The 13,097-nt window shown below is 41.9% G+C and overlaps 1 protein-coding gene across 1 annotated transcript in view; it reads right to left on the bottom strand.

The window, feature by feature from the left end:
- SPEF2 (sperm flagellar 2) overlaps positions 1-13,097 on the bottom strand; it is a 189,066-nt gene that overhangs the window by 2,450 nt on the left and 173,519 nt on the right. The window contains exons 34-36 of the mRNA XM_047876214.1: positions 10,092-10,271; positions 3,834-4,073; positions 3,516-3,638 (exon numbers count right to left, since the gene is read on the bottom strand). Of these exons, the coding sequence (XP_047732170.1) occupies positions 3,516-3,638; positions 3,834-4,073; positions 10,092-10,271 (543 nt within the window). The remainder of the gene's footprint in view (positions 1-3,515; positions 3,639-3,833; positions 4,074-10,091; positions 10,272-13,097) is intronic.

Raw genomic sequence — 13,097 nt, forward strand, 5'->3', positions numbered from 1 at the left:
CTATGAATACTCAGTTTTTTCAAATATATATTTCAAAATGCTGCTGCTTCCAAACACAAACCTTGTAAACAGAGCTATCAGGCAACAACCTTCACTTCCCACTGTTTATAACAGCAAACAACATTTTAACCTGAAAAACCACATTCTAGCTTTTGCTCTACTTATCTTGAAAGATCTTCAAATAACATCACTGTGGTTAAAGTTCATTTTAAAATGTGATCTATTTACTTCTACATGGATATCTGGAGCAGAAATGGTGACAGGATGGGTTTGGTAGAAACTGAATCTTCAGAGATTTTTTTTTTCTTTTCCTTCATTTCTCTTCTTTCTTTTCTTTTTTTGCACAATGAAAATGAGAATGGAACATCTTACTGGAAAGAGAAGCTCTTTTGTTCTAGAATATCAGAGTTTAGGCTTTTTAGGTCACAGGCTCAAGTCTCTAATTCACAGTCATATGAATGAGTCCCAATTATGCAGTCCTCTGTCCTCTCATGGCTTTGAGGTGGAGGGCCAGGAAGGACAGGGTGGGGGCGAGGAGACAGGGAGCTGAAGAAGCTGACTCTGCAGAAGCACTCTGGCCACGAAGGAAAGCACGGACAGACTGACTGGTGACAGACAGGCTTACTCTCTTTCTGCTGTTGGAGCACCAGGTGATAATGGTCCGGGGAAACTGACTCACAGAAGGTCAGATGTCCTGTGCTGGTAGGCTCTAGGTCAGAGGGGTGCTGCAAGCCAGGGAAGTTTGGGGAATGTGCAAAGATGGCGTTGGTAGTCAGTATGTCCAAGCACTCCTGGGATAGAGCGGGCAGTGGCCCAGAATCCTGCCCTGCTGGAGATAGTCCTGTGTAGAGAAACCGCACTGTCTACAACATCACTAGCGAGGTGTACAGCAAGTTGATCAAACTCCTTCCAAAAAGAGAGAAATGTGTACATTAAAAACAGCCCCATGGACTCCTGCTATCCCTAGGAGTCAGGACACCTTTTCAAGGGGCTGACTCTCAAAGGCAGTCATCCACTGGCTGTTTTCTTAGGAAAATGCTGAATAGAATCTTCTCAGCAAGTTAATCATATTTAGTCTGGCCAGAGTCAAGATGTTTCCAAATCATCTGACTTTGTACAGTTTTCTTCCCTTTAGGGGAGGAAATAATTATGGCATCATTTTATGTTTGTACTGGTTCCTGGTAATACAAGATAACTTCTAATATACATAATTCCAAGGGAGTTTGAAAATTATTTTACTGGTTCAAAATGAGAGGGCCATTCCCTAAAACATAGGACAGCCATGTAAGATGAAATGCAGTCAAAGGTGATGTGCCTCTGGAACATATACAGGATGACATCTACCCAGAAGAAAGCAAAAGGGGGTTGATTCCCACAGCTGGGGACACTCCTCTGTCCTCTCTCCCCTCCTGTCTCCAACCTGTGGTCTAGTTCTGGTGTGCTCTGTCCCCCTCCCCCCCAACTAATTCTAGGGTCAACTGACCTTGCCCTCCTCCTCCTACGTGGGGAAGAAGCTAGTATTCATTAATGAAAATATGAGATAGGAAAAACTGAAAAGGAACATGTAACATATCAGTTTTGATGCAAACAGTAAATGTTTGTGGAATATATGAGCACAGCAACTTGGAATAATTGCCAACAATGTTTCCAGATATTTTGGCCTATTTATATAAAGAGGCACAACTTTGTTTTAAAAGAGGCCAATTAAATGTTAGAGACACAATGATATGGTTAAGAGACAAAGAAACACTTAGAGATGAAGAAGTTGCTATCACATCACGTCCCTGCTCAGACGCCTACTGGCTCCCCTTCCCCCATGCAGTCCTGTGTCCACGCCTTTGCACAGACCTTTCCTTTTCCCTACAATGCTGTCCTCTCTCCACCCCAATGGCAGAATCGTGTAGACCTCCTCTCCTCTCCCTCCACTTTCAAAAACTCCTGGCCGTCTTTGAAGACTCAGCTTCTAGAACAAAAAACGTCCTATGTTTTGAATTCCTGTAATGTTGTTCTTGGGTGGTTTACCTCATATCACTCTCTTGTAATTCTTGCATGTAAAAATTGTCTTACACACACAAGTGGAGTTTGGTTGAGAGCAGCAACTGAGGTTCATACTCATTTTGTCTCCCACGAAGTCTTGGATCGCTAGCCTTGGTGGTCAGTGCTCAGCGGCCAAGAGTAAGTACAGCAGCCACCATTTCAGAAGTCCTTGCTGAGTGTCAGAAACCCCACCATGTGCCTGAGCAATGCCTGAGCTCATTTCATTCTCACTGCAACCGTCTCTGTCGGAATGACTGTTATTCCCATTTAACAGATGAGGGGGCCAGGATGAAGAGAAAGTTTAAGTCAGGTCTCTAGTAAGTAGTCTACCTGAGATTCAGTCCCATGACTTCCTGATCCTTGAGCCTGTGTTCCTAAATGCTATCATCATACTTCACTACCAGATGAGTGTCTGCTAGCTTGTTAGAAATTGATTTCAGTTATTACCAACAGAGGAGATACAATTTATAAGCAAAAAGATCAGCAATCTAAAACAAACAAATTTAGGTCTGAAGATATTCACATCTGAATGGTCTCATTTCTGGGCATAGAAGGTTATCACTGACAAGTCAGGAGAAATGTGTCTTAGAATCACCTTCATTTTATCGAAGTGAAAGTGCTTTTATCTTAAACTCAGCACACCCTTAATTGTCCAAGAAACAACTAGCAGGAGCCAAATAAAGAGACTTCATACGGTTGAACCAATACGTGAGGAGGCTGTACACCTGCCCCACTGTGATTGGGGCGTGTCTCTGCCTGCCTTGTCCCTTGTCATTGAAGACCTGGCATTGCCAGGGTGGACACACATTCAGCACATGCGGTAGAGACTCGCTGGGTCACTGTGATCTCTGAACTGCAGCCCTCCCTTTCTTCCTTCTCTCCTTCTGTGGCAGCCTAGTCTCTATGGGTTTTGTCCTCAGTTTCTCCATCTTGCACAGTGTTTCCCTGATGGAACTGACATCCAGTCTCCTGTGTGCGCTCACACTGTATGCGCTACATAGACAATGGGTGCCATGATTAGAGAGAACAACTACGTCAGCACTTGTTTGGGGATCATGGTCTCCTTAGTTCTTTTTGGGAAGGGGGGATTCTATTCTCCATACTCTTCAGTCACAGGCTAGTTATTAGCTGGCTGGAACGATCTGGAACACTAATACTGCCTCTCATCCAGCTTTCGTCTCATTCACTCCAGCCTTCTGTCATAGATCCAAGATAGCCCCCTTCCTAATGAGGCAGCTCCATAATGTTAACAGTGTCATTCATAGTGCGGATAGCTACCTCTACTGTTCCTGGCCTTGCTGCCCGCTGGGTATCACAGGCCGGCTTCTCTAACCTGATGCTTTTACCAGCTTAGCTTCTCTGACCCTGGTTTGGCCAGCACCAACTTCTCCCCTGTCTCTGTAGTCCGCACTGGAAATGTCCCACCATGCCCTGATCCTGAGCTTGACTGAATTAGGACACCTTGGGATAATACTCACAGGGATTTTATAGTCTGAATAACTTGAAATCAGGTCTTGAATAAAAGGGTGCTTCAAAAGAACAGCAACTCTGACTGGTTCCAGATTCTTGGCACCTAGGTCTTGAAATACTTTTATGAAGTTCTTTAAAGAAGAAAAAAAAAGTGAAGTTAACTTCACAATCCTGCAGATGTTAAAACTTGTTTTACTTAATAGAGGAATTTGCCATAATTTCTATACAATGATACATTTGAGAGCAATTCCATGAAACTATGCTAAGACTTGAGGGTGAGTTTTCTTATGTACAAGTTACTCCTTTTCTGAAGGAGTCTAACCAACCTCTGAGTCTGTGTTCTCTATCTGTAGGTGGCTGGCAAATCTGTTAGCGTCCTGCACTTCTTTTCCCCCTCGGAACACTTTGAGTAGTCTTTCCAAAGAAATCTTTTCAGTGTTTGCGTTCTCAGGGATATCTTCTTCCTTCTCCTCCTTTTCTTCTCTTAATTCCCTTTCCTCACTCATGAAGTTTCCCTCATGTTCAGGATATTCCTCAATTGGACTCATATCAGTAAAAGAGGAGGTCTGCACGATTTAATGAAGACAATATGAAGTTAGACTGAAGAGTTTCCAGTAATGGAGACATTTAAACACACCAATGTTGTCACACACTTTTCACGCAATGAAGCGATGGTGCCTCCCACAACCTAGCCAAACAAAGTACCGAAGAGAGCGTACTAACTGCACTGGAGATCACATCGAGATTCTAGACCAATTCTGCCTGTGGATACAGACACCTCCATGTGGGGTGTGTCTTACCTCCATAGATGCTTCAGCTCACTGCACTGCCAGGCACTTCAGATTCCTCTGTAAGTGGACACTGGAGTGAATTAGTGTGCCTGATGTCTGGCTTCTGCACATGAATATAGATTTTTAAAGGATTTGCTTTGGAAACTGACTGTAGCCGAGAGGTTATGGCAAGTTAATTTCTTAAGCTTGATAGATTCTAAGAGCTTCAGAAACATTTGTTTGCATACCAGAGGTTAAACCCAACTAAACATTCAGATGGCAAAATAGAAAACAAATTGAACACAGAAAGTCAGGTGGGATTTTTACGGCTGCTCATTGAAACACGGCCAAGAGCCATGAAGTCGGTCGACCTCGTGAGTATGGTAAAGAGTACAGTATTTCTGAAGTAATTTCTTGTGTTTCAAAAACCTGAAAAACATTCCTGCCTGTTGACCTTGTAATTATAGATCTAGGAATTGATTCTAAAAAAAAAACATTCATTTGCACAAAGACTTCTATATATGGATGTTTGTTCAGTGTTACAGCAAACACAGAAAATCTGCAATTCCAAAATCAGAGAGTGGTGACATAAATTATAGTATATTTCTGTGATGGAATACTATACTGCCATAAAAACTGTGGTTTAGAAGAGTACCTAGTGACTTGAGAAAACACTCATAGAGGTAAATGCAAAAAAATTCCATAAAATGATAAATACACTAGGATCCTCATTTTCTTATATATCTATGCTTATTAGTGAAAAAAAGAAAGGGGCACCTGGGTGGCTCAGTTGGTTAAGCATCCGACTTTGGCTCAGGTCATGATCTTGTGGTTCACAAGTTTGAGTCCTGCATCAGGCTCTGTGCTAATAGCTCAGAGCCTGGAGTCTGCTTCGGATTCTGTGTCTCCCTCTCTCTGCCCCTCCCCTGCTCACACTCTGTCTGTCTCTATCTCTCTCTCAAAAATAAATAAAAACATATACAAATTTAAAAAAAAAGAAAAGAAAAGAGAAAAGAAAGATACAGTAAAGAGTTAACAAATGTTTACCTCTGGTTAGGGAATGGATGATTATTTTTTTCACTCATTGTTGTACTTTCCACATACTCTACATATTTGTATTTATTGTATTCACTGTAATAAATGCATATATGTGTGTGAGTTTTTCATGATCAGATTGTTGATATTTGATGATTTGCCACAGAAAAATGGGTGTTTTTGGAATGTTGACTGATTAGATGCCATAACACACCTGAATACCGACTCTCCTTTATCCCAAGAAAGGAAAAATGATAAACTTAGGCTTAAAATAAAAGGAGGGTTTCAATGTTTATAAATATTCAATTCAGTATAAGCATTAAGTGCAAGTTAATTAGTCATGAAAGTTCTTTCCAAATAGGTATGAAAGCCCTATATATAAAAAGTTATGATACAGCAGGAAATGAAACCTGTGATAGTGGTAAGTCCCTTTAGGAGATTTGTAGGGGCTGTGAACAGTGTAATGAAGACAGGTTTCATTTGTTCTAGCTCTGTGTGGGTTGGGTTTCTATATCCTTTGGTAAACTGGGAATTTAATCTAATCTAAGACAGAGAGAGAATGCATTATCAGGTGAAGATTTTGGAATTAAGTATAGATCTATCTTTCTATCTATCTACCTACCTACCTATTACCCATCTATCTACCTATTCAAACTCTTCTCTATTTTAAACAACTGAAATATTACATTGCAGAAATGTGAAACTGGCCTTTTTGTGCCCACCTAAGATGCTTGGAGATCATCACACAGGTAGTGTAGGATGAATGGATTTCTATTTAGACTGCAATATAAATGTTACAAGGACACAATAAATACAAAGCCTGTGGGTGAATAAATAATTAGTCAGATTAGATGAGCAGGTGATACCTAAATAAAAGAGAGAAAGAGCCTTGTCTCTCTGCCCCATTTTCATAGACTAACTATTCAGAGGCCTGATATAATCATCATGGGATAAATGAATTGTTGCCTTTTGGTAACAGTCCCTAGAACAGTGCCTGGCCATGAATTTCCTTCATTCAATCAGTTCAGTCCCACAACTGAGAGGCAGAACAGAAGGTCAGTCCTTGGGACTAATATGGGTAAAGTGTCAAAAGAGTAAGATGGAATTAAAATTTAGATGTTTTGAACCCCAGCACTTCAAATGCTCTCCCAAGATGCTTTAACAAGATTTTTAAAATGTGGGAGTTTCAAACTCACAATTTACTGAATTCCAACATCACAACCCCACACCACATAGGCCAGAATGAACCATTTTTCCAAATGTCAACTTATTTAAAGCTTCACTAGGACCAGCACATACTCATGAATGCTTTGCTCTTGGGATTCTTTTAAGTTACCCAAGAAACTATGGATTTGAACAGAAAGTCTGTGCCACATTGAATAAAACAGCATGAGTCACTGAAATAGAGTAAGGAAGAATAAAATATTGTGGATGTTTCCAGTCATTCATGTGGAAAGCAAAAGCAGAGATCTGATTTAATGTCTTGGGAGTGAATATGGATCTGTTGGAGGTGTTATTTCTGAGTAAACTCATTATGGCTTCCTGGGATGAGGTTGCCCAGGAAACAAACACAGCTGGAAAGGGCACAGAAACAGAGTGGCATAATTGGAGGCAGGATGCTAAGAACAAGAGGTGAGCAAGAATGAGGGGGGTGGGCGGATTCTGTATTTCAAAAGCTCAAGCACCTTGGGTTCACCCGAAGCCAGGAACAGGCCTGTGTGTGGTATGTCACAGGCACGCTCTCTGCCTTGTGCCCCTCAGGCCTGTTCTATCCCTGTGGTGTTGTGGAGCAGTTCCTGTGCAGTGTGCTTGGACTTTAGAAGAGCTTTGAGGAGAAGCACTCCAGGGGCATTGCTTCTTGGTGGGGCATTAGCTTCCCTGAATGAGTGGTTTAGGGACAGAGGGGATGCAGAGCCCTCCTGTGCTAGCTGGCCTGGCTGCTACTCACCCAGACAGCTGTATGTTGCTATAGGAAGAATTCTAGCACAGGCTTCCTTTTTCCTGGACTTTCTAGCTCATTGCAGCCTCCTGGATTCACTATTGCCTCTGATGGGAATGCCTGCTCTCCTCCTTTCTACCTTAGAAACAGAATTCCATTCCTCCTCGCTCTCTCCTCTTCCCATCTTTCCCTCCATGTTTATAAACATTAATTGAACATTTGCTATGTGGCAACTACTGTGGTGAACATGAAGGTGGGTAACAGGTTGTCCCCAATTCAAGGTAGAAATAACTTATTAGAAGGATTCAATAGACAAACAGCTGCCTGAATTACTAGCTCTTCTTACTTCCCTCCTTTGTTCCCCTACAGTATGCTCTAACACAGCAGCCAGAGAGATCTCCATACATTTAAAGTCAGATGGCCATATTCCAATAACTTCTCATCTCATCTCTCAGCAAAGTCAAAGCCAAGGTCCCTACAGTGGCTCTTGGGGCCTTCTCCCCCTCATTTATTTTTCTTACTACTCTCCTCCAGCTCATTCCTCTCCAACTATAATGGCTGGTCTTTGGAATACACCCAACACCCCCTCCCCCCCCCGCCCACCCCCCCACCACTGTCTGGCTTTGGCATCTGCTGCTGTCTTTACTTACAATTGCAACTACCTTGCTGTTCTTCCCAGCGTTGCAACCTACCCCAGCTCCTGTATTTTTCCCTATATTATTATTTTCCTGTAGCATTTATTATCATATGATGTAGTCTATATGTTACTTACTTTATTCCTCACACCAAGGGTGGTTCCCAGTACACAGAGAAGCTGGGAAAATATTTGTTGAATAAATGCATGTATGCATGAAGTGGTGCCCAGCCCTGCCAGAGAGGATCTGAATCTAAGGGGGCCCCGTTGAGAGCTCTCAGTGTTGCTCTTGAGTGTCAGGGGAAACTTCGTGAATCATCTGGTAGTTGAAATGGGCCCTGGATACTGGGGAGGCCTTGAGCCCTTCAGAATGAGATGAAGGGGACACCAGGTGGAGACAATAGCAAAAACAATGATAGGGAGGTGGGAAAAAGGAAAAGACAAACACCTCTTCTGATCAGTAAGACCCTATGTTAATCTGTCCTTTTCGCTGTGTTCCTTCCATGTCTGGCACATTGTTCACCCATTGTTTTCTGCATGGATGGGGGCAATTAGATGGAGTCTCTTTAGGGGAGCAAATCAGCCTTCTTCTGTATCCCTTGCAGACCACAGGGCTATTTACAAAGTGAATTACATAATTAACTGATCCACTCAATGAAATCTTTACTGAGCTCTGTGCCAGTAATTCGGGTTCAGGGTTGTGACAGGTTCAGAACAAGACAGATGGCACCTCCCTGCCCCCTGGGTGCTTAGAGTCTAGCAAAGAACTGACCTGAAGAAGTGACTGTGAGGAGGATCATGAAGGGAGAAACATAGAACTCTATGGAAACATACGGCAGGGGCTGCCTGACATCACCTGAGGTCAGGGAAAGTCTCCTGGAGGACAGACATGAGACTAAGATCTCCTGGCAGGCCGCGATCCATGCCAGAGTTAGCTTAGGGAGGCCCAATCTATGGGGGGAGGGTACAGAAGCATCCCTGGGGAAGCGGCAAATGCAGTCCCAACAAAGGCAGTCCATATCTGACTCCTTATTTACTTGGGAAAACTGAAACTGGCCTTCTACTATCTAAGAAGACAGAATACTTGAATGAAATAAACACTCATTGCTGCACTTTCTGTCACTGTGCAGGTATTGAAGTAGCATCTACAGCACATCAGGTTGAAGAGCCTTGAGTTGGCAGCTTACTGGGCACCTGTCTGGCCTCACTCTGACCCTGATGGAAGAGGAAGGACATCTCTTGTTCATTTGTCCCAGGTCAAAATTTGGTGTTGCATCTCAGAGAGTCTATTTCTTCCTAGATATGAAAGCTGTCACAGAAACTTCTTTCTTTCTTTCTTTCTTTCTTTCTTTCTTTCTTTCTCTCTTTCTTTCTTTCTTTCTTTCTTTTTAAGAGAACCCAGCATAGTCTATTTTGACAAACATGTATGAAAGCCAAACAAGTGTGCCTAGGACATCTGAGGAATTTGGACTGGGCAGTACCCCTCTGTCCTTTGTGTCCATAAACGAAGAGAGAAAAAACATTCCATTACAAGGATCACAGCTTTGTCCCCAAAATGTCAGAGGGATACTAAAAAGTCATGCAGAAGAACATCTAATAAGTACATTAGTTTGTACTCTGTTCTGAGGCTTTTCCACCCAAGACAGCCAGGGAATGCCAAGCCTTTAGAAATCTAAAAGGGAATGTGAGGTTTAATTAGCTATTAAGCTTGTCTTTAGATGTGGGATATACAAAGTACTTGTGGGTTTCAGGAGACTGGGCTTTGGCCTGAAACACTATCAAGTGTCACATGTATGTGGGATGTCTGAGGCCTGGCTTGTTGCATGTAGACTTTCCACACAGTATGACAGATAGATTGGGTTGATACCCACTTATTCACTTATCAGGATAAGTACTTCATGTAAAATAAAGGCTGTCCTTTACAGAACAAACTTGGATTCCACCAACAAATTTTGAGCAAATTTTGACTTTACTACAAAGGTTTTTGTTTTTTGTTTTTTGTTTTTTGTTTGTTTGTTTGACAGTGGGTCTCTAGTTCTTAAGCCAATTGAGTAAAGCTTTATTGAAGACCTAGTGTGTGTAAAGCACTGTGTTAGGTATCCAGAAAAATATAGAGATGAAAAAAAACTTCTGTTGTTAGAAGTTTAAGATCTTCTGGTAGCCCCCTCCAGACCCCATTGCTGGTCCATTTCTGGACCACAATTACCTTTTCTGCAATAAAAGTAGGAGTTTTGGTTGGTTGGAAGACGTGAGTCCCAATGGCCACACTGAGGGCCCTGTAGACCCCTTCCACAGCATCTGGATGACAAGCAAAATAAAGCAGCATCTGTGTGTAGTCAAGTTGAGGTGGGTCCTTCTCATAGTCAGCAAATAGCCTAAAGAAAAACTGTCACACAAGAAGAATTCCGATCAAACATAAAAGGTGAAAACTGGTAGTTAATAGATGGACAGGCAATGAAAGATCCTTCCAGGAGCTTTGGAATATAGCCACTTTCTGAGGATTGAATTAGTAAAAGTAATATATAATGAATAGTATTAACTGAAGAATATGCTAAGTTAAAACACAGAATAAATAAGGCTCAATATTCTAATTTTAAAGAAAATTGTATGCTAATTAATGGTATCAACATATTTAGGAAAGAATGTGATAATAATAATAATAAAAAAAAACATGTGGGGATGACATGTGAAGCAGGAAAAGGGAACCACAGAACAAAGACCCATCCATCTATCTATCCTCATCACCATTCTGACAAACTGGGCCCTGACTACTAAACATGAAGCTTCTGGTATATCTCCCTACCCTGAGTGGCAAGAGGGGGAAATGATAACCAAAGCCACTGGGACTCTAGCCATTAAAATCTTTCAACTGGTCAATCCTGCTCTGAACTTCATACTTAATTTGTTGACAGTAATGTGGACTCTTTCCACTGTGAGTTCACACTGGAGGAGAAAGTGTGCTAACCACTGAATATCAGTTTTGTTGGTAATCTCTCATTCATTCTAGATGACTGAGCTGGAAGCCAGCTCTATATGCAGTGTTTTGTGCATTTGGCAGCAAGAAAAGCTAGTGTGTGGGAACTCAATATCCCCTGAGGCCCCCCCCCTCCCACAAAGAAGCTCACATCCTGGGACTCACAGGTCACACCCAAGCACCTACATGGGCCTGTTTGTAGAGAAGACTCCTTTCCTCAGTGAGCTCTCCTCGTATATGTACAGTTAGTGGCCTGGAGAATCTTCTTTTTTTAATTTAAATTTTGATAAAGTAGATGATTCTTGAATGGTCTAAGGTTTAGACTATGAGCTATATGAGCTTTGCACATATGGCAAGCTCCTAAATGATTCTAACACTGATGGTCCTGGCCTAGACTTTGAGAAGCAAGTGCCTAGATCCATAGATACCATGTTATTCTTGGCTACCCACAATACTTACAACTATGGACACACATTTAATTAGACAGAAGAGTAAGTTTCTGACACTTGACAAATCCAATAAAAATTTAAATAAAAATAACTTTGATAGGGAACTGCATAAAGTCTTTATGTTACAGAGCAGGAAAGAATCTCAGAGGTCAATGGAATCTGCAAGTTCATTTGTTCAGTCACTTTTATCAAAGTTAACGGAGTGGTACGTCTGCTGTAAGCCAGGCGCTAAACTATCCTGAGATGCTTAAAACCACTCTCTGACAGTAGGGGCACCTTTTTCATGATCCAGCTGGTGGGTTCCTTCAGTACTTTGTGTTTTCTTCATGCCCTCTTGCCTCTGAGTTACTCCAGGGATGGCCAGCTGGGCTTAGAGTAGAAGGGAGACTGACACTAACAGAGAACCATGGCAGGGTCCCTGAGTGCTTATCTTCCATTTCTTTCAAAGGAATTGTTGAACTTCATTATGACTTCCACTGAATTGCACTTATAAATGCTATGCAGGTGCATCATTATCTTCATTAACAAAGCAACCAAATATTATATCTTAAAAAAAGATGTGAAAAAATGAAATAATCTGATATGTAGACTCTTTCTGTAATTACACAGGCTTGATTTTAAGTCATTGGATTGAATATTTATAAAAGGTAAAGCTTACTGTGTTCCTAAGATCATTTAAAATATTGTAGTAGGCAGAATTCTAAGAAAGTTTCAAAGGTTCCCACTCCTTGGCATATTTATCTTGTATAATCTCTTCTCCTTGAGTGTGGATTGGGTTTGTGAATGTAATGGGAAAGTCACTCCTGTGAGTAGGTAGCCTTATATAGCAAAGGTAAAGAGATTTTGTAGATGTAAATAAGGTCCTTAATCAATTGGTTTTGAGGTAATCAAAATGAAGCCTGATGTTGGTCCTGACCTAATCAGGTAAGCTCTTTGAAAAAGGACCCAGGCCTTAAGGAGAGATTTGAAGCCAGAGAGATGCTCTCCTTCTGGCCATGATGAATCAGACTGTCCAGTTGTGGAGAAGGTCATGTGGCAGGGAACAATAAGCAGCCTCTTGGGCTGAAGGTCTCAGTCCTACAACTGCATGGATCTGAATCCTATCAATGATCCATCTCAGAAGCCAGTCTTGGAACCAATCTTGGAGTTGACCTCAGATGACAATGCAATCGCAGCTGATATCTTGATTTTTGCCTTATGAGACCCCGAGCAGAGGACTCATCTAAGCCATGCCTGGACTTCTGACTCAAGGAAGCTGTGAGCTAATGAATGGGTATTGGCATATACTTATTGAACACCTAAGATGTGCGAGGCATGGACTATTCTAGGTGCTTGAAATGTATTCACTAAGAAAGAGATAAAGATGCCTGTTCTTGAAGAGCTTACTTTTTAGAAGGGGAAGACAGACAATAAAGAATACATTTTAGAAGTTGGGTAAATTAGATAGCGATTATGGGAACACACAAAAAAGTAGGCCAAGAAAAGAGGAATAAGGAGTAGAAGGTGGGGAGGGGAACAGATTGCACGGTTGAGAAGGTAAAATTTGAACAAAGATTGGAGGGAGTTAGCCAGGGAGCACATCTGGGGTAAGAGCATTATAGGCAGAGGGAACTGCTGAGGCCAGTGTCCTAAGGTGGGCATGCACCTTGCATGGTTACACCATAAGAAGGCAGGTGTAGCTGAAGCAGAATGGGCTGGGGCAGAACAGAAGGAGATGAGGGAGAGAGGAATAAGGGCCAAGGCCAGGCTGGCTTCTTTAGGACTTGGGCTTTTCCTTTGAGTAGAATGC

This window comes from Prionailurus viverrinus, chromosome A1 (assembly GCF_022837055.1).
Source record: "Prionailurus viverrinus isolate Anna chromosome A1, UM_Priviv_1.0, whole genome shotgun sequence".
NCBI lineage: Eukaryota > Metazoa > Chordata > Mammalia > Carnivora > Felidae > Prionailurus > Prionailurus viverrinus.